This window comes from Ostrea edulis, chromosome 3 (assembly GCF_947568905.1).
Source record: "Ostrea edulis chromosome 3, xbOstEdul1.1, whole genome shotgun sequence".
Classification (NCBI taxonomy): domain Eukaryota; kingdom Metazoa; phylum Mollusca; class Bivalvia; order Ostreida; family Ostreidae; genus Ostrea; species Ostrea edulis.
Genome location: NC_079166.1, coordinates 43,216,536 through 43,238,820, shown reverse-complemented (window position 1 = coordinate 43,238,820; position 22,285 = coordinate 43,216,536). Strand labels below are relative to the sequence as shown.

Here is a 22,285-nt window from a genome sequence, read left to right as displayed (position 1 = left end):
GAAGGAATTCCTGGAGAATCCATGACATTCCCATAAGAAAGAAAAGGGTCAGATTCCATGGGACCAAAACTTCTAGAGTCAACAGAGTCCCAATACTCTCCCTCTACAGCAATAAAAGGTAATTTAACATTTTCACCTTCATTCGCCATAATGCTTAATAATGTAATAAAGTAATATCAACAAATACCATGCAATACTTAGCCAAAAATAGCAAGTAGAAAAAATTCTTTTCCTCCTCGAGAAAAACGTGACTGCACTCCACAACGGCGGAAAAGAAAAGATGTTACCGGATGTTGGTTTCTGAGCATGTCAGAGGTGGCGGGTCACAAAGGGTGCTTTTTTATTACATGGTTTTTTTCCGATACAAGACTGCAAGCAGGTGAATATCCAAATTTATAAAGGTAACGTATTTATTGTGATAAATTCTGCACTATGTAAGGAAGTGCCAATTTGAACTTTACTGGCTAGTTTGTTCTTCAGAAGATTTTTAAATGACCCCATCCTATTTTCGCACTTTTGCAATTATCTCCCCTTTCAAGGAGCCAGGGCCTTTCAATTTGAAAGCCTTCATCCAAGGATGCTTTGTGCCAAGTTTGGTTGAAATTGTTTCAGTGGTTCTGGAGAAGAAGTCAAAAATGTGAAAAGTTTACAGACAGATGGATGCTGGGTGATCAGAAAAGATCACTTGAGCTTTCAGCTCAGATGATCTAAAAATGAAATTTTTTAATAGATTATACACACCTTAGGAATGGCCAGTGCTGGGGCAGTTGGAAAGTCAATAGGGTGTCTGGCTGCATCCGCAAATCCTGCAGGAAAACCATGTACATAATAGTCATAAAAGTTGGTTGCAGGAAGCAGTAAATCACAGCAAACTTTACCTTTAATTCAACCTTTGATCGTGTATTATAAAATAAAGTAACTTCAGATCACAAAAGGATTTCTTCTACCAAATTATGCCAGTTCCTTTGATGTCCACATACCCAGAATCCTGGCCAGAGGAGTGACCCCCAGCCTGTTGGCCGCTGCAGCAGTCATCAACACCAGGGCACCTGCTCCATCGTTTAGTGTACTGGCATTAGCGGCAGTAACCGTGCCTGTCCATAAAGTGAAATAGTACATCAATTCTGTCTTTAAAAGTTTGTTTTACACCAATTCTTTGAAAAGCTAACTTGCATCAATGTTGAAAGACTGCATCCAGTAAAACTGATCTACATTGAACATATCAACTAGTGCCAAAAATTAGGAACACGTGTACATGTACTGATATATTTCACAAAAAGCATTTTGAAATTGATGAGGAACTTTATATACAGATTGAACACAGCATCTGTTTGGAAAAACTAGAACTGTCCTTACAGGACTTTTACCCCCCACAGCACACAACGGATCATGGTGGAAAACAGTTGAACTTTCGAACACGAATAACTCTTGTTTTCTTGAGAGCAATTAATGTAAATGCAAAACTATATATTCTGCAGTAGTATTTCATGGATAACTGTTCAACATACATGAGTCAGTAAATGACACATATCTTATCAACAAAATGACATCCACAGACAGATAGGCAGACAGACAGACAAATGGACTGATGATTCCATTATACCCTCTCCTAAACTAATGCAGTAGTATCTGTGAAAGAATAGATCATTGCAAACTCTAAAAGAAAACAAGAGGTACTGTGAGCAATGCTCACTAAGAATACCCCCCGCTTACCCCAATCTCCCAAAGGGTGTTGGTAATAGGTATAAACTACCTCTTTTCTGAGTGTAAAAAACAAATGGCATGACAAACCGAACCATATTGCTACTTCGATGTCCAGTGTGCGTGACCTTTGACCTTTTGACCCCAAAATCGATAGGGAACATCTTCATCCCATGGGTAGTCCATATGTATGATATGGTGACTGTAGGTGGAAAGGATAACGCTTTAGAGCCTGGAAACCATATTGCTACTTCGATGTCCAGTGCGCTTGACCTTTGACCTTTTGACCCCAAAATCGATAGGGAACATCTTCATCCCATGGGTAGTCCATATGTATGATATGGTGACGGTAGGTGGAAAGGATAACACTTTAGAGCCCGGAAACCATATTGCTACTTCGATGTCCAGTGCACTTGACCTTTGACCTTTTGACCCCAAAATCGATAGGGAACATCTTCATCCCATGGGTAGTCCATATATATGATATGGTGATGGTAGGTGGAAAGGATAATGCTTTAGAGCCCGGAAACCATTGCGTCTACAGACGGACAGACGGACGGACGGACAGATAGACGGACAACCCGATTCCAGTATACCCCCCCACAACTTGTTGCGGGGGGTATAATAACTAAGCCAATAGAGTTGAAAAACACCTGTAAAATGAAAATATCCGTAATTTCTTTTTATGTTAAAGAATCTCCATAAAAATAACAGGTACATAACTTCATTATATTATATACACATTATATACACAATATATACACAAAGTCTGAACCAAATATGTTCACTGGTTTTTAAGATGTACTCTATGAAGATGGCAACACCCCCTCAAAATGGAAAAAAAAACCATATAACTTCCTTGAATGTTAAAATATCTCAATCAATACAGCTGGCGCACAACTACATTATTCATATACCATACACAGAGTTTTAATCAAGTCTGTCTAATATACTGTAAATTACTTATTTTACACAAGTACTTTTATAAAATATCCCAAAATGACTCATGTACATGAAATCACAAGAGCATAAATTTGTGAGTGCTCTATTGAGTTTTTACATGTATTTTAGCAATATAGAAATAAAGGCGAATGATTTTATTTCACGAGTGACGCGAAATTACATAATGACAAATTTCTCACATATAGTTAGGAATTTACAGTACCTGCCTAAACTTTGTTTGCGGGGGTATAAATATTGAATAACAGGTAAAAGTGGCGTGATGTGCATTGATTGTAGTCTTTGTGAAATGATCAATAAGGCCATCTGAAATTAATTCTGTTTAACATCAAGTCTAAAATTCAAAACCTACTAAGGAAGGAAGAAAAATATAAACAAACAAAAGTAAAAAAAAAAACAAATCATTTATCAATTAAAATTCATGTACTGGTGTTTAGAGAAATTGAAAACAATGTATACATAATATTGAGACTTTGACGTTTAGATATTCTGAAGCAAAATTCTTTGAATTCCCAGATAGAATTTCAACTGATCAAATGTATGCTGCACAAATAGCATGTGTTTTGTTGCCAAAAGAAAAAACTGAATTGTAATTCATAATCTTAATAGGATTTGTTTGTTTTCGACAAATGGTAATTTCACCGAAACCTACCACAGGCACTTATATCGCTTGGGGGCCTAATTACTAGACCCTTATCTGGTAGTTAGGCCCCCAAGCAATATAAGTGACTGTGAAACCTACGCATAAGGGTGATGTTAAACATATAATTAATTCAGGACACCCTAAAGATGTAAATCTGCTTCTGTGATTACCAGATTATCTATCAAAATTGTCAACTCACCATCTTTCTGAAATACTGCTCTCAAAGATGCAAATTTGTCAAAGTTGACTTTCTTGTACTCTTCATCTTCAGTTACAACTTTCGGATCACCTGCAATGGCGAAAGTGAAAATGATTAAGACAAACAGAATTTATAAATTCCATTAAAGACAGAATGAATGCATTCAGTTAACATTGATATTATTAACTTAATATGTACACACATGTCACCAGCAGGTGCTTTCCACCCAAACAGATGCCAGTTAAAGTACTCCCTACAAGTATGTGTCAGCTGTGTTCTAGTTTGGACTTCTCAAAAAAAAATTCAAACTTAAGTTTGAAGTTTTCTTTAATTTGAGCAGTCAAAATTTTAACCTCAAACTTAAGTCCAAGCTTTGACTTAAGTATATTTTCTAAAAAAAAAAATCCAGGTCAGGACACAACATTGAAATATGATTTTGAAGTTCAGAATGGTTACCCAACTTTTAAGATACACCACTAGTAATATCCATTATCAAATGGATCACGTGCTCGTCCTTTTCTGTAACCGGTAAGAAGACTCAGATGTAGATCGGTGCAAAGATTGCATCAAATCAATGCATTTCTTTGCCAGAAGCGCACATGTGAATGAAGTTAAAGGGCTAGAACTGAATGCCTGTGTAAAGTGTTATTTAAATTTTTACTACAGATTCAGCTTTGGTATCATTAACATCTTATTCACTCTAATACATAAACATATAAGTGGAAATTGATAGTGGTACAATACCTTAGATATGTGTGATATCTTAGATGCATTTGAAAGCTCACGTTTCATATTGTAACGTAACACTGTGACATCATAGTTGCATTTGTGTAAACATGGCAACTGACTCTGTTGGTGTCGATCCACATACGAGGTTCATTTGCAGTTACAAAAATAGCAGAGTAGTTACGATTGATCCATTATGCTCCAGGATTACAAGTAATTTTTCCACATTCTGAATACTGATACCTTCTTCAAGGATCTTATCCTTGTTTGTAATCAATTAAAGCACACAATATTCTAGGGACAAGTTTGTAGAACTATCATGTAAATGTATCTCCGTCTTTCTTGCCTTTCTTCTGGGGTACCTCCACTGGTGTGATTTCCTTCTGGAACACCCCCTTCTCAGCTGCAGCCTGGCTTAACTTGTAGCTACGGATGGCATATTCATCTTGTTCCTGTCTTGAGATACTATACTTCATGGCTGTATTCTCAGCACAATTACCCTTAAAAAATCAAATGGATCATCTCAAAAACAGACACCAACTGAGAAATACGAACAGAAAACTGTTTGAGCTATTGCAGATTACAATTCTATAGTGAGGTTTGCTCTGACAATGAGGTACCAAAGTTCTAATGAAATTGTATTTCAAATCTGAGATTCTTACCATATGACAATGATCATAAGCATCTGTCAACCCGTCCAGAACTATACCATCCTGTTAATGAAACAAAGTACAACGTGATCCAAAATATCAGAATACCACTTAAACTTGACTATAAATGATGTGGATGATGCTACATTTTTCGTTGACCCCGTATCTTACCTTGAGTTCTACTTTGCCGTAGGGTGTGGCCCCTCTAGCCATGTAGTAGGGGACATTGGACATGCTCTCCATGCCCCCCGCCACCATAACATCCTACAAAAACATAACCAGATGTTTACCTAGTGATTCATCTCTTGTGCAACATACACTCAAGTAATAAAAATAAAAGATTTGAGAGAGAGAGAGATGGACAGACAGACAGAGAGAGAGAAGATTCACCTGTTGACCACACATGAGATTCTGGGCTGCTAACATGACAGCTTTCATCCCTGATGCACAGACTTTGTTGACAGATGTAGTTGGAGTGGACAATGGAAGACCTGTGTGATAACAATCAATTCCCATCATCAAGGGGTTAAGCAGAAGAAACAATCATTCCCTATTTCGCTTACTATAAAAAAAACTCTGGAATTATTTCTTCAGTTTAAAAGCTACGTCAATATGAACATTGTTGACTTTGATTTTTAAAGAAGAGAAATTTTAAAATCAATATGATTATAAACAAGGGCACTAAAAGGAATGAAATTATCCCTTTGACTGCAAACTGTGACAATGAATATTCTCCCAACACTCCTAAGTCATCTCAGTCTGACACCACATTCTCTCATCACTTGTCACTCATCTATCCGGGAATCATCACCAAATTCTCCTAACATCCACCATACACTAGTCTTTAGAACAATTTACTCACCATTACCACATTCTCCCAACGTTCGTTACACACTTGTCTTTCAAACCATTTACTCACCATCACAAAATTCTCCTAACACCCATAACACACTTTCCTTTAGACCTCTTTACTCACCATGACACCGCATTCTCCTAACATCCGTTACATACTTGTCTTACCAATTACCTTGCCCTAACACCAATACACACTAGCCTGCACATTACTCACCTGCCCCTAGTGTGGCCTGTCTGCAGGGGGCCTGTCCCTCCATAGCTGTGCAAACATTTCCCATATACACCTCATCCACATCCTCTTTTTGTATACCTAAAGAAAAAACATATCAAGTACAATATAGAATATTGCATATCTGAATCCTTATTCCATGATACAAGTATTTACAAATCTTTACCATTTCTGGACTCATCTAGCGTCATAAATGAATTTTTACTTTTGGAGATGAGATTTGGACATCAATTCAATTCTAAATTTAGGTTCATCTACAGATCAGTCTGATTAAAACCAGCCCCCCCCCCTTCAGGACAATGATAGGAGAAAGAGGGGGAGGGGGCTGGTTTTAATCAGACTGATCTACAGATTAGGATTTATACCTGCTCTATTGACTGCCTCCTTTATCGCAATGGCCCCCAGTTGAGGAGCCTTTAACTGTGATAAGGTGCTCTGAAATGAACCGATGGGTGTCCTCACAGCACTAACAATGACCACATCCTGTAATATGAAAGTCCAGTATCACACACACACAATGATGTTCTAATCCGGCAGTGATTAAAAAAACTAATAAATCAAATATCATAATTAGTGATAAGTGAAAAATAAAACAAAGGACTATATGTGATAACAGCCATTCTTGGCCCTGTTAGTCTATGCACTCCAAATTTTGAGTGAAATTCTAATAGAATTAATAAAATTCTAATACAAAGACTAAATCTCATCTTATTTCATAATAGAGATCTTGTCTGATACAGTTTTACATTGTCTCTGACATTTACAGTCTGATAGTTTTACATTGTCTCTGACATTTACAGTCTGATAGTTTTACATTGTCTCTGACATTTACAGTCTGATACAGTTTTACATTGTCTCTGACATTTACAGTCTGATACAGTTTTACATTGTCTCTGACATTTACAGTCTGATAGTTTTACATTGTCTCTGACATTTACAGTCTGATAGTTTTACATTGTCTCTGACATTTACAGTCTGATACAGTTTTACGTTGATTGTCTCTGACATTTACTACAGTCCAATACAGTTTTACATTGTCTCTGACATTTACAGTCTAATACAGTTTTACATTGTCTCTGATATTTACAGTCTGACACAGTTTAACATTGATTGTCTCTGACATTTACAGTTTGATACAGTTTTACATTGTCTCTGATATTTACAGTCTGATACAGTTTTACATTGTCTCTGATATTTACAGTCTGATACAGTTTTACATTGTTTGTCTCTGACATTTACAGTCCGATACAGTTTTACATTGTCTCTGACATTTACAGTCTTGTCTTAAAAAGTTTTTTTCCAAATAACATAAACCACAGTTTTGGACAAACAAGATTTTTCAATCACTTTTGCTTTATTGGAAATATAGTTACCAGGCATATGTCATATTATACATGTGTAAAGCATGTCTAAGGCTTTGCACGATTTCTGAGAGAGAGAAAAAACTATGCAAAAACTGCCATTTTTCATCAAGATACCTAAAATTTAGCAGGAAAATGTCATCTTTATGGCATCACAATTCCAAATCTAGGTCATTCTGAACTAAATGTGAATAACAAATGAGCTGCAGCAGGATTCTTGCAGAAAACATTGTACATGTACTTAACTTTCAAACAAAAGCACAACTATCAGTTTTGCTGCAGGTAAATAGAATACTTATCATATATAGTTCTTTAAAAGTTGCTGTCCTAAATATTTAGCCGCTAGATATATTGAGTGGATTATTGATACATGTATATACACAATCCGTGACTCTACATCTGTATAGGAACTCAGGTGTTATACTTACATGAAGACCACTGACTTTGCTGAAATGTCTACACAAGCCACCTACGCTCTTGCTAACCTAGAGTTCAGAAAAAAGAGAAATGTAGACAATTTTAGAAACATATATGAACCACATTGGGAAATATAGCTGTAGAACTGAGAACATATCAAGACAGATCAGAGAGCTACAGTGCTGCAGCTACTTTAATGTTACAATGTCTGTAATGATCTTAAGAAATACGAGTTTCATAAATTTATTAGAGACCTCCCTAATTATCACAACAAGCACTATAGTCTAGTGTTTCATTGTCTGGTGTCTGAAGACTAAAGTAGTCAACTAGTACTTTCTCTATATCAAAGAACCAAAGAGCCCCATCCCAGTACCAAACTCCATGACCCAGACACCATAATTTCTCAATTTCAGAAGCTTTTCTTACATTATCTCTATCTATTCACTTTGGTTATTCAATGTTCAAGAACCAAGAATAAAATTTTTTAAAAAGCACAATGATGCATATGAGCCTTATCCTAGTATCAGAACCCCCTAGCCCTGAGGCCATGAAGAAGGATGGAGGGGAGGCTTCTCTGTCCATTAGTACTATCTACTTAGTTTGTTTGTTTGATGTACAGAAGCCGAGAAGAGGTTTTTTTAATAAAATAAATTTATGCATCTTTACTATAAAAGCCATCGATTCCCATCCTACTACCAGAAGCCTGACTAAGGGGTCATTAATTTCACAATTTTAGTCTTCTCTCTTCATTATCATTACTTACACAGTTTGTTTATTGGATGTCCAAGAATGACAAAGATTTCTTTTAAACAAAAGGCCTATTAACATAAACCCTTACATAGCAAAGTAATCTCAGCATGTTTCTTGTAAATTAGCAACATGCAATATTACATCTTGTATGTAGTTTTGGTGTTACATGTATTTACCTATAATAAATATTTTCTGAAAGTTTACAAAAGTATAGAACAGAATAAAACAGAACACATAACATTTATGCATTATTATACTTCCATGTAAAATACTTGAATCTGACTGGTCGAGAAACATTTGAAAAAAACATATTGTTACCCTCTGAGAACAGAGACCATGCGCTCCATGGTGATAGTATCTAGCAATGGGTAACAGTACTTGACAATGGGTGATATTATAAAAAATTATCACATGCGTCAAATTTATGCGCATACAGATTGTTAGACAACGTCATTTGAGCGATTGTAATAAACACGAATACCCGCATCGATGTTCGAAATATCGCATGACAGTGATTGATCAAATGTCAACAGACATAAGTCTTTCTGCTTTGTTGTTAAATTATATAACATTCATTATAATAAAACAAATATTGAATGTAGTTGAGGCTACGCCTCGGTTAACAACGGTTTTCTCTGGGTGAAAATTTTCAATGTTACCCTCAACTACATACAATATTAATACAATGTTACAATGAATTGTAACGTAAAACAGTGATAACAAACAGCATTGTTTTCCAAAAGTTAACAATCTTTTATTAACTGCAATAAAAACAATTGTATGAACTTTTGTTATCTCGACTTTATTCAAAATAGCACAGATCAACTTGATACATTTCCATTTAAGCACTATCATCCAAGTGTTGATAGTGGTGAAGCACTTCAAAAACATTCAGAAATGAACAGTAGAGTTTAAACTATGCCGCTCCTCTAATAACAGATCACCATTGCATTTACTGCTCTAATGAGTTCACACAGATCACCATCACATTTATCCCTCCACCTTCTTCTCTCTCTCTGCAAAATTATTGGGACAATGGTCATCGACCCTCCATCAATGCCCTCGTGTCTATTTCTTTATTGTATCGGTGTGACAGTTGTCCGCAGCACATTACATCGTGTTTAAGAACTCGTACTACAGATACTTATATATTGTCTGCAATGGAAATATCAACTCCCACTTGGGCTATCAAAACTTCGAAATCACAAAACTACAGTGTGCAAATTCTGGATAAAACGGTGTTCCAGCAGAATTCCACTACTGCATTACTGTAAAATCATCAATTGAGGGGGATCAATGTTTGCCCAGTACTTTAAAATTGACAAAATAGCACTCTAAAATCTATGGGACTACTACTCAGCCCAGTACCTTAGAATCTATGCAAACAGTTTAGTCAGCCAAGTATAGTGGAATGGATGGGATCACAAGCCATTCTCGCACTCTAGAATTGACGGGAACTCTAGTTAGCCCAGTACTGTAGAATCAAAAGGGATCACTAAGTCAGCCAAGAACATTAAAATCAAGGGATCACTAAGTCATCCAAGAACATTAAAATCAAGGGGATCACTAAGTCAGCAAAGAACATTGAAATTAAAGGGATCACTAAGTCAGCCAAGAACATTAAAATCAAGGGATCACCAAGTCAGCCAAGAACATTAAAATCAAGGGATCACTAAGATCACTAGCCTGAGCCCAGCACTCAAGAACTGAAAGGATTACAACCCAGCCCAGCACTCTAAAATTATCAGTGAAACCAGTATGCTAGAATCATCTGTCAGCCCAACACTCTAGAATCATCAGTTAGCCCAGTATTCTAGAACCATCTGTCAGACCAGTATTCTAGAACCATAAGTCAGACCAGTATTCTAGAATCATCTGTCAGACTAGTATTTTAGAATCATCTGTCAGACCAGTGTTCTAGAATCATCTGTCAGACTAGTATTCTAGAATCATCTGTCAGATCAGTATTCTAGAATCATCTGTCAGACCAATATTCTAGAATCATCTGTCAGACCAGTATTCTAGAATCATCTGTCAGACCAGTATTCTAGAATCATCTGTCAGACCAGTATTCTAGAATCATCTGTCAGACCAGTATTCTAGAATAATCAGTCAGACCAGTATTCTAGAATCATCTGTCAAACCAGTATTCTAGAATCATCTGTTAAACCAGCATACTAGAACCATCTGTCAGACCAGTATTCTAGAATCATAAGTCAGACCAGTATTCTAGAATCAACTGTCAGACCAGTATTCTAGAATCATCTGTCAGACCAGTATTCTAGAATCATCAGACCAGTATTCTAGAATCATCTGTCAGATCAGCATTCTAGAATCATCTGTCAGACCAGTATTCTAGAATCATCAGACCAGTATTCTAGAATCATCAGACCAGTATTCTAGAATCATCTGTCAGACCAATATTCTAGAATCATCTGTCAGACCAATATTCTAGAATCATCAGACCAGTATTCTAGAATCATCTGTCAGACCAGTATTCTAGAATCATCTGTCAGACCAGTATTCTAGAATCAGCAGACCAGTATTCTAGAATCATCTGTCAGACCAGTATTCTAGAATCATCTGTCAGACCAGTATTCTAGAACTGATATGATGGAATCACTATAACTAGTCATTCCAGAGCTACTACTCAGTCTGCCTGTAATGTATAGAGTGGCCTGGGGAGGTTACAGTGTAACATTTTTTCCTAGGTGAATAATGGGCACAGTTATTTTTAAACTCAAATAACTTCTAAGACTAATAAATTACAAGCATTTGAAAGCTTAAGTCTAGACTGTGAGAGAATATTATTGTATACACACTGCATAAATATAATTTTACCACCAAAAAAAATGCTAAAAACTAAAATGGGTGTCCAGGTAGAACAGATGTAGTGCTTTCGCTTCTCACCGAATAAACATTTCATTATTAAAATTTTTATTTGCAACTGTATGACCTTGAAATATACAATAGCAGTACGGTCTACAAATAAACTTCTATGACTATTTGAATGCTAATGGGCTACTGCATTTTAAGAGACATGAAAATAATATCGTGAATATTGATAGCTGTCTCTGATTGGATAAACTCAACACACCTCCAATAATAGGGGGCAAGAGATGCAACTTTAGTAGCAAGAGCGCATAATTCAGTATATATCGTTATATACATCTGGAATATGATTACCAAACTTTAAGAATGAAAATAATTTAAATAATCACTTGTGGGTTCTTCCAAAGTCCTCTGAAACTCATCGTCGTTCTACTCGTCGTTCTTTTCACCTCTGTTTTCGTTTTTCTCGGGCTTTTCCGGTGTCACGGCCACACGCTTCGGAAAAGGCTACTTTCACTTTTGAAAAATAGCCTAATATAAAGAAACTATATTTGTCAATGAACATCATGCACTAAGGAATCGGGAAACTTTTGAAGGCGAAAGAAATTGTCTGTTGGGAAGTTACCCTAGACACTCTAACTTTTCAGGTTTTTGCATCATTACAACATCGAATCAGTTTGCACTCGAATTGACTTGCCCCTTTTTACACTCTGTAAACAAAACCGGTCAGGTGCGAAGAAATGTCATCATTATTAGAGTTAATCGTGATATCATAACTATTTTTAAAAGATATCCAAGTTGTACAAAGTTCTCTGCTGATCTTTTATATGAACTCTCAATTGGAGTCTTAAAATGAGTAAACAGGCACAAGCTCCTTCGGAATTACAGTCCCAAGAAGACGAAGTGGTTCAAGTAGAAGCTGTTCCTCAAACAAGTCAGGTTGTCTACAAACTGAGAGACATAGGGCGAGGAATGGTCAGTGCATGGAAATCAAGATTTCCAAGCTCATATAAAAATGTCCAAGTGAGTTGATTTCGGGATGTGAAATTGACAAGGACACAATTTCATGCAACACTATGTAGATTTCATCGTCGGATACCCATGGCATGGCTGATCTCCTTTGAGTAGAAGGCGGGATCAGCCGTGGGTATCCGCCGATGTGTAGATCAATTTGGTGTAAGAATTGAATACTGGTGCAAACTACAAAGATCAATGTCTAGTCAAAGCATGGGCAATCAAATTCAAATTGATTTTTTGCATATATGTTATATAATTAAAGGTAGAATCTAATCTCAGCGAGATTCGTCAAGACAGGATATTTGAACTGACACCTCTTTTGGGAGAGGTGTCAGTCCAAATATCCAGCCTCAACGAATCTCGCTGAGATTAGGTAGACTCTACGTACCTTGTTGATATTTTTTCCTATGACAAACTAAACAGAATTACATATTATTTTTTAAAGCTTTATTCAAGGGTTTGCATCACAGACATTTCTTTAATTACAATATTAAATATTTCTGTTGGTTACAGATATCCCATGGTGACATATTTAATTATGCTCCAGCTGCTGACGCTATAGTAAGTCTATACTTTTAAGACTAATGTTATATGATGAATATGTTTCCAGCCTGTTGTACTGTGGAAAAAATGTGAGTGGAAAAAATTACCTCAGATTTATTCATGATAGGCAGATTGATCAGTGGCATGGGAAAATTATTTGTCAATGAATTTTTCTCAAACTTGGTGAAATCTTAGTAATTAGGGGACGCTCGATAAAAGAAAAAATGTCCCAATCATGTGGGGTTTCTCGTCGTACATGAAGGAGGGAGTTATGGACATGGACAAGTTACCTTCTCTAAAAATCAGAGTGAAGACTCTCTAACATTACAAAATGGTCCATTTAACTGTCCAGTTTACTTGAGAGTCATTTCCATCTAAAACTGACACAGATTACAGGCAGTCTGATTAAAATCAGACCCTATACTCATATTGTTGGTATGATAATGAGTATGGGGTCTGATTTTAATCAGACTGAGATTACAGGGAATGGGTATCTTTACAATACCAGTCATGGTAGCCTAGTGGGCAGGGTGTTCACTTCACAGTTTGAGAGGTTCTTGGTTCAATTCTCAATCCCAGTGTGACATCAATCTGATTAAAATCAGATCCTATGATCCTCTCACTTAGATCACTACACTAGGAGATCTGATTTTAATCAGATTGAGTGTGACATCAAACGGTGAAACCTAGTAAGATGTTTAACATAGGTTGTGATTGTTCCTTCACAAATGTCTGGCATTAGAGGTGGAAGTCATGTGTCTTTTGGACATGAACTCAAAAATTGTGGTCTTCCCCACAAAGCCATTCAGACCAATTTGAACTCGGGATCTGTGGTTTATCAGATCACCACTGAGCTATGATGGTAGGCAAACAATCTGTTCAATACAGATAATTTCACAAAACATTTAAATCGCCATCTTGTGACATGGTGTCATAAAGAGTATAAGCCTTGATGTAGAGAGCTACCTTAAACGTGTCAAAATATCACATGCAAAGACTGAGTTGTCTACTCACCTTGTGGATTATTTTGTTGGATGTAAGCTATTGAAGCAGGAAGAGGAATGACCAGTATTGAACCCAAGACCTCTATACAGGTTTCTTCCACTGAGCCATCCAGTTCTACACTATTTCACCAGACTTTAGACCACCTCAATTCATTTCTACTAAAGTTCACTTTGGACATTCAATCATTTAGTCGCCACAGTGTCTGTTGTATTGCACCTTATTTTACAGTTGAACTTCTGTATCTCGCATACCATAGATATTTCTCGGTCCCATCGAGTTTGAGATAACGAGGGTTGACTGTATTTCATTGATTCATGTAATGCTCATTTGTCCATTTCCAGGTGTCCCCTGCCAACAGCTTCGGTTGTATGGATGGAGGAATTGATATGGTGTACTCCAGACACTTTGGTTGGCAAATGTAAGCCTTTCACAGATCTTTATTTTTGTAGAAACATACATATATGTAGACTTTATTATATACCCATCAATGTTTCATTTTTTGATACTGTGGATTTCAGAGTGTGATCTGGTTTTACACAAATTTAAATATAATTTCACTGAATGTCTGTATTTTTGATGGTTTGGATTACATTTAGTATCTTTAAAATGTGGATTTAAAATGTGTAAGAGGGTATATAATAAATGTATCATTACTACAGTAACTTGATCCAAAGAGTTGGATCACGTCTCGTTGACAGGCACGGACCATCAGATCAAACTCGACGCTTCGCATCTCGTGTGATCTGATGATCCGCGCCTGTCAACACAACATGTTCCTACTCTTCAGATCAAGTTACTGTAGTAATAATATATATATATATATATATATATATATATATATATATATATATATATATATATATATATATATAAATTTAAATTCGAATGCAGAGTGTATCATGTATGATCCTCTTAAATGTACGTTAAATAACTGTATCCCATTTCCATTCTCAATGACCGTGTAGCGTGTGACAGCGTGGCGAGAATTCCATCGTCATCGAAAGCAAGTTTTTTGACTTGCCTAGATGGTCGAGCGGTCTAGCGCGCTGGTTACATGCTGCTAGGAGATTTGGTTCCGCAGGTCGTGAGTTCAACCCCGGGTAGGGGCGGAAGTGGGTATCCACATAAAGTGAAATTTTCTGTGCTTTATATTAATTATTTCTTCACTTAGGGCAGTTATGTTCATTTAAGACTTCATAGCTATTATTTCTGTGCTTTATATATATATATATATATATATATATATATATATATATATATATATATATATCAATTGTTAAATATAAATGATTTATCATTAATTTATTTGCACAGAAAACATGTACACTGCATCAGTGGTTCATAAAGTTGTTTCCAAATGTGCACAAGTAATATTCATGAGCAATAAGTTTCATGGATTTAAATTTTCAAAAACTCATTAATAATACTTAATTTCATAGTAAGCTATTGTATGTTTTTCATCCTGAGCAATATTGTAAAACTGTACTTACTTTGTTGAACATATTCTTCGTGCTTGCACCCGTTACTATGAAATTGATGAAAATTGGCATTCTAAATAATGACCCCTGTACTGTATCACTAACAAAAATGTAATAGATAACAGACATGGTGATTTTACAATTATACTTTTCAGGCAGAATCGCTTACAAAAAGTAATTCGTGAAGAACTTGATGGAGAAATTTTGGTGGTGAGTTTAAAAAGTGAGCTCTAAGGAAGGCTTTAGTTCAAATTTTAAAACTTAATTATCCATTCATTTATCTTGCATGTATATACAAAATTGACCATCAAATGTATTTATGGTCATAATATATGATATTTGCATTAAATAGATGAGAAAACACCTTTTACATAATTATTTCCCCGAATATGCATATAATATTATGCATGTAACCAGTTTATGAACATCAGTCATAGAGTTACAGATTATTTATTTACTGTATTACATGAAAACCTGAAATAAAATGAATCATTAGAAATGCAATTAAATATGATAATGAATATAACAATTACATAGAATTTAATAAATACCAAATACCAATACATATATCTCCCAGTATTGGGAATATAGATAATCCACTATACTGAAATATACATCTTATGCCTTCAAGGGCAGCACCAAGAGTGTGTATCCTGGGAAAGTTAGTAACATGAAATGGTTAAACAAGTATTTGAATGAAGTCCAGTGGTTAATTGTAAACATACACACATAGTCTGTCACACTTTTAGTAATTCCACCCTCATGTGCCGTCATAAGATTTTGCAAAATCAATGATTTATCTAAATTTATGCATGATATGAACATTAATTTTGTTGGAGTCTTTTCTGATAGTTATTGTAGAAATCTTGTTAAACATAGAATATTTCAAATGTGTAAGTTATATATGAATGATATGTTTCAAAATATTGCATCCAAGGGCAATAACTCTGTTTTCTTTGGTCTATTATGCGATAGATATCCTTTATTTTTCACAGATATTTTGCATATTTTTGTAAAGAAACAGTTTCATGAAATTGTTATGAATACTATCATATCATTATGATGATTGTTAGTGAAATTTTTATGATGTTGTTTAAGGAAAATTGCCATTTTCTGACATTGATATAAGATTCTGTTTATGTACGTCTCGCATCTTAAAGAGTGTGATTACTTATATATTTCATTTGATAATTTACTAGTTTTAACTCTAATAAATGGAAATTATTACACTTTCTATACTTTTCTCAGATAATAATGTGAGTATGGAGGTAACCTTAACCACAGAAACATACACAATTATATGTAACAATGAAACACATTAATTTAGTAATTATTGATAATTCACTTACACTAGTTACATACAAATTTATTTTTATTGCACTTTTGTACTGAAATATATGGACACCACAAAAGGTAAGGACTATCCCATCACTTTGTGTAATTAACAACAGGTAATTTTCCACATACACAATATTGTAATAAATATTCTCTTTTGATTTCTTCTTGTCATCATTTGCAGGGACAAGCTGTAATTATCCCAGCTTACGAGGAGGAAAATCCTCCCAAGGAAGAGGACCTGAAGGGGTGCAATGAGGGGGCCCCCATTAAGTACCTGGTATCTGCCCCTACCATGAGGGTACCCCAGAGTGTGGAAAACACTGTCAATGCTTACCTGGCATTCAGGGCTGTCGTATTAGCAGGTAAATATACTCTGAGATAATTGGAGAATTTATGCATAGTCATTCAATCTATACTTACACGTATAAAGATGAGAAGGAATTATCGATGAGATATTGATGATACAATTACTGTACAGCGAGCCTGATACATGTTCCACAAAACAATAGATGTAAAAATTTTAGAGTAAAACAAGAGAAAGGTATATATTGTTTGGTTGTTAAAATGATTTTATTTAATGTTCAACAGTAGGTATCATTTTATTATAAGTTTATATGTGTCCTAATATTTAACTGACTTTTGTATGAAATACCAGTACAGAAACACAATGCCAGAAACCCTGACAGCCAGATACGCAGTGTGCTATGTCCAGGCCTGGGAACTGCTGTTGGAATGATGGATTTCAAGCAATGTGCTCAACAGGTTTGTGTTTGATGATATAAGGGGGTGTAGTGGTATGAGAGAGGAAATGTGATGGTACTGACCCAGATTTGAACCTGGGCCCCTTGTAACCTAGAACATGATCCATCTGACAAAACAGGAGATAAACTGGTCTGGTGCCACAGAGAAAATATTCTTATTTTGAAGGGATGGGGGCTGTACCCATTAAACTTAGCTAGTGTTTAGTAAAATAATTCATTACTAGATCTTTTATTTAGAGATGTATGTATATCTCCTTTACAGATGTGTTTGGCATATGAGACTCATGAATTAAAACTACCAGAACACCGATTTAGGGTCTGTCCAGATAATTTGTGGATCATGGAAGCAGATCAAGAAAAAATGATAAAGGTAAAAGTTCATATTGAATTACATGCTAACTTGAATGCATTGTATCACTCAGGTATGATTGTCAGGTGCAATCGATGTCACCTGAGAAAATGAAGGCCTTAGGCAATCAAGAGTACCTGTGAAACGGTTCACCAAGTTTCCACAAATTGATATTACGTTTACTCGAAAAAAAAGTTACGATTCCGCAAATTTTTTTTTACTATTCCACAAAAAATATGGCATTATGATTCCTCAAACATCTTACCTGGATTACAGGTAAATACAAAGCATTCTTACCTGGATTACATGTAGAAACATAGCAGTTCTATGGCATATCTATTTTAAAATTCTGACAATACAAACACACAGCACTGCATAAAATACTTGCATTCGTTCTTAATTCTAAGCAGTAGCACTACGATGTTCTTAACTGTATATGTATACATTTGATGCCAGAACATATTGCATGTCTGTTCGGGGACCACATTTGTACCCGACAGTCCTTAAAAAATCAATTCGGGTAAACCTCGTGTTTCATATATTTTTCATATATTCTGTACACAAAAAGTCAAGTGACTTAGTTTTTCTTTGTTCGTGAAAACAAATATATTTGGGTATGGGGAATAGAATTGAGAATTGAAATGGGTATGAGAAGACTGTCCCATTTGTGGTGCACTTTTCCCCAATATCTGGAGTTGTTCCCCAAAATTGTGGAAAACTTGTTTTAGGTTCTGAAGACACACAAGATCTTATAATCACATAGTTGAACTTATCACCACAGGTAAATTGCGGAAACGTAATGGTGGGGTACGATAATAGCTGTATATTTCATTTGCGGAAATGTAACAACATTTTTTGCGGAGAAGTAAAAAAAACATTTTTCAAAATTTGCGGAAAAGTAACACGCCCCTGTGAAAATGAATGCCTTAGACGATCAAGATTCAGTGAAAATGAATGCCTTAGAAAATCAAAATCCATTGAAAATGAATGCCTTAGAAAATCAGGATCACCTATGCTAATGAATGCCTAATAGAAAATCAAGATCTCCTGTGAAAATGAATGCCTTAGACAATCAAGATCCAGTGAAAATAAATGCCTTAGAAAATCAAGATCCCCTGTGATAATGAATTCCTTAGACAATCAAGATCTCCTGTGAAAATGAATGCCTTAGAAAATAAAGATCGCCTGTGAAATGAGACAATGAAGATGAAAATGAATGCCTTAAATGATCAAAATCTCTTGACTGAATGAATGTTGTAGACAATCATGATCACCCAAGAGAGAATGTTATAGACAAAATCACTCAAGACAGAATGTTGTAGACAAAATCACTCAAGACCGAGTGTTGTAGACAATCAAAATCACCCAAGAGAGACTGTTGTAGACAATCAAGGTCACCCAAGTGAGACTGTTGTAGACAATCAGAGAGAATGTTGTAGACAATCAGAGAGAGTGTTGTAGACAATCAAGGTCACCCAAGAGAGACTGTTGTAGACAATCAGAGAGAATGTTGTAGACAATCAGAGAGAATGTTGTAGACAATCAGAGAATGTTGTAGACAATCAGAGAGAATGTTGTAGACAATCAAAATCACCCAAGACAGAATGTTGTAAACAATCAAGGTCACCCAAAACAGAATGTTGTAAACAATCAAGGTCACCCAAGAGAGACTGTTGTAGACAATCAGAGAGACTGTTGTAGACAATCAGAGAGAATGTTGTAGACAATCAGAGAGAATGTTGTAGACAATCAGAGAGAATGTTGTAGACAATCAGAGAGACTGTTGTAGACAATCAGAGGACTGTTGTAGACAATCAGAGAGACTGTTGTAGACAATCAGAGAGACTGTTGTAGACAATCAGAGAGAATGTTGTAGACAATCAGAGAGAATGTTGTAGACAATCAGAGAGACTGTTGTAGACAATCAGAGAGAATGTTGTAGACAATCAGAGAGACTGTTGTAGACAATCAGAGAGACTGTTGTAGACAATCAGAGAGAATGTTGTAGACAATCAGAGAAGAGAATGTTGTAGACAATCAGAGAGACTGTTGTAGACAATCAAGATTAACTGAGAAATGTGAAGACAAGATCCCCTCAGAATGTAAATATTAAGTGCTATCAAAGTTATAAGAAAGAGAGAGAGAGATAATGTTAGTTGTAATCTGTGCACTAAACAATAACTATTTATGGAGAGTGGGGTTCTGAAGCAATCAAGATTCTACTTCAAGTCAGGTTGATGATTGACTGGAATTCTATTTCAACAGGGAGCAGATATTGATGATGGTGCAACACTTTTTGATTGAGCTAAGAAACATCAGAAGTGGAGTTGGCAGACTATCACCACATTCCAGTTCTCTCCGGGTTAACAGACGGTGAACATCGAATGTTTCAGTTACACTGTGATCTAGAGTTTGATGTTCTAGTTCATAACATGAGGAAACACTTAAATTGTTATCAGTGTCCATATATTTGTACATTTATAATTTAGATTGCAAAGCAATAACATTCTTTTCTATTCATCATTACATTTTTTTTTTCACCTCATTACTGAAACTCTGTTTATATAAGGACTATTGTGTATTTTGATTTTTTTAGTAGTACATGTAAATGCAATCATTTATTGTCATGGACCAATTTCAGAAAGGTTCTTATTAATGAGAAAAGAGAGGTCAGTATGTTTACCTAACTCTCAAATTTTGACAGGAGAAAATGTTATTAAAATTGTGCAATACATTTTTCTACGAAATAAACATAATGTGTTTGTGAAACTCAATGCCCACAAGCATGACCACATTCAGTTATAGCAAATTTGACCTTCACCTTGATGAATTAGTTTGATCATTACAAAGCTGCACACCATTGTCCTTTGTCCTTGACCTTTTAGTTTTACCTTGTACAGTGTAAAAGTTAACATTGTAGACAGACAGAGAGACAAAGAGGAAACCAAAAGCAATAAATTGAGGGCAAGGAAATTACTACTTTCTCTGAATTCAATATACTTGATTTCCATACCAAATGACTACTTTGTCTGTACAAACGATTGCAATCCTCAAAGATCCACAGGGTTTTCTCTGGTTGTGTCAACTTTGTTAAAAAAAAATGAGGAGGAACAAACAAGCGTGTCTAAATTTGTGTCATTTACTTTGTTCCTAATTGTGCACCATAACCTGTATACAAAAGTAACTATATATAGGCAAGGTCACTATGTTTAAAAATGTTCTATAGTGGTGGACCAGCTCAACATGAACCATTGAGAAGGTGTGTCCTTCATACAGTGAGCACTGAGTTTATGTCTGTGTGGTCATATAAAGTGACCTGTGCAGTCTTATAACAGCTCTTATGTGTGGTGGTACCCTTCTAGGTGTTGGTGTTGGTGTTGGTTCTTTCTGTGTGAAAAAATGTGTGGAATGATGGTGTGATTTTTGGAATACACTGTAGTTTACTCAGTGTAGGTTTCGTGTAAATATGCACAACATTCATTTCATTAATTCAATATTATTGTAGTACATGTATATAGGATTTCAAAGGAGAAAGTTTTGAGCTGGACCTGGAATCGAACCTGTGACCCCTGCATTACTAGTCAGGTGCTCTAACCACTGAGATACCCAAGCCCATATCCACGGTCCATATTGCCCTAACTACTACATGATTATAGAATTGAAGCTTATTTGCATATGTAAAAATCCTGGCTATAACCCGACCATGAACAACTATTATAGTCATCTCAGCAAGATTCGTCGAGGTTGGATATTTGTACTGACGTCTCTTCAAAAGAAGCATCAATCCAAATATCTAGCCTCGACGAATCTCACTGAGATTGCTATTATAGGTGACCTTTGATGTGTTTTCACTGAGGTGACCTGCATAATCCTTGTACTAGTTATGTCTCCCTGTATTAAGCACACCTGTATTACTAGGGATATCGTACCTGATTGAGGCATTATGAGAAATCTGTAATATGTATTACATCTACGAAATCCCAAGTGGTGCCATCAACAGCCTGTGTAACAACACTGATAACAAGCGAATGGATCCTCATCATACAAGCATGTGAACATCCTATTACAAGTCCAATAAAAATTGTTCGTTCTACCTATAGGCTCTGTAAAATAAGAATGTCCTCACTTGAAAATTGTGGGAGGAGTTCGACAGACATATTATGTGCTCCGAACCCTTCATATAATAATAATTTTGAATTAAAGGGGAGCTCTAGAAGTTGGAATGGTTCTAAATTGCTACATGATCTAGTCCAAGAGTGACCCACAAAGAAGCTACATAGCAAGTTTCAGCTTGATATGTGACGGAGAAATGAAAAGAAAAAAAGAAAAACCCCAAAACGGACGGACATACAAGTATCGCTGTACCATGATATGTCCCGTCTACAGGAGGAATAACAAAGAGACCCTTTTACTACTATTCTGAATGCCTTAAGATACCTAGCTTTGACTTAAGTCAACTAGCTCAGCCCTA

The 22,285-nt window shown here is 35.7% G+C and overlaps 2 protein-coding genes across 5 annotated transcripts in view; one reads left to right on the top strand and one right to left on the bottom strand.

The window, feature by feature from the left end:
• LOC125675776 (acetyl-CoA acetyltransferase, mitochondrial-like) overlaps nt 1-11,865 on the bottom strand; it is a 32,950-nt gene extending 21,085 nt beyond the window's left edge. Inside the window, exons 1-11 of the mRNA XM_048913576.2 lie at nt 11,713-11,865; nt 7,753-7,809; nt 6,329-6,446; nt 5,949-6,044; nt 5,270-5,370; nt 5,051-5,143; nt 4,892-4,942; nt 4,576-4,729; nt 3,504-3,593; nt 981-1,094; nt 742-806 (exon numbers count right to left, since the gene is read on the bottom strand). Coding sequence (XP_048769533.1) covers nt 742-806; nt 981-1,094; nt 3,504-3,593; nt 4,576-4,729; nt 4,892-4,942; nt 5,051-5,143; nt 5,270-5,370; nt 5,949-6,044; nt 6,329-6,446; nt 7,753-7,809; nt 11,713-11,745 — 972 coding nt within the window. The 5' untranslated portion in view covers nt 11,746-11,865. The remainder of the gene's footprint in view (nt 1-741; nt 807-980; nt 1,095-3,503; nt 3,594-4,575; nt 4,730-4,891; nt 4,943-5,050; nt 5,144-5,269; nt 5,371-5,948; nt 6,045-6,328; nt 6,447-7,752; nt 7,810-11,712) is intronic.
• On the top strand, nt 11,838-20,565 carry LOC125675777 (uncharacterized). Of its 4 annotated transcripts, XM_048913577.2 has the most exons (8): nt 11,838-12,346; nt 12,854-12,901; nt 14,230-14,306; nt 15,522-15,576; nt 16,886-17,066; nt 17,360-17,466; nt 17,728-17,835; nt 20,080-20,565. In XM_048913577.2, the coding sequence occupies exons 1-8, from the start codon at nt 12,176-12,178 to the stop codon at nt 20,116-20,118; spliced, it is 786 nt and encodes a 261-aa protein (XP_048769534.1). In that variant the 5' UTR covers nt 11,838-12,175; the 3' UTR covers nt 20,119-20,565. The 4 variants fall into 4 exon arrangements, with proteins under 4 accessions (XP_048769534.1, XP_056013766.1, XP_056013767.1 ...); XM_056157791.1 differs by having other exon boundaries at nt 11,862-12,346; nt 17,728-20,565; XM_048913578.2 differs by lacking the exon at nt 12,854-12,901 and having other exon boundaries at nt 12,016-12,346.
• The last annotated feature ends 1,720 nt before the right edge of the window (nt 20,566-22,285 follow it).

What these genes read in the sequence shown, in the direction of transcription:
- LOC125675777 (XM_056157791.1), top strand. Translation starts at nt 12,176, where the DNA reads ATGAGTAAACAGGCACAAGCTCCTTCGGAATTACAGTCCCAAGAAGAC. An exon ending in CAGGGCTGTCGTATTAGCAG is followed by an intron (nt 17,067 to 17,359) that starts GTAAATATACTC and finishes ATGAAATACCAG; the next exon opens with TACAGAAACACAATGCCAGA. An exon ending in TCAAGCAATGTGCTCAACAG is followed by an intron (nt 17,467 to 17,727) that starts GTTTGTGTTTGA and finishes TCTCCTTTACAG; the next exon opens with ATGTGTTTGGCATATGAGAC.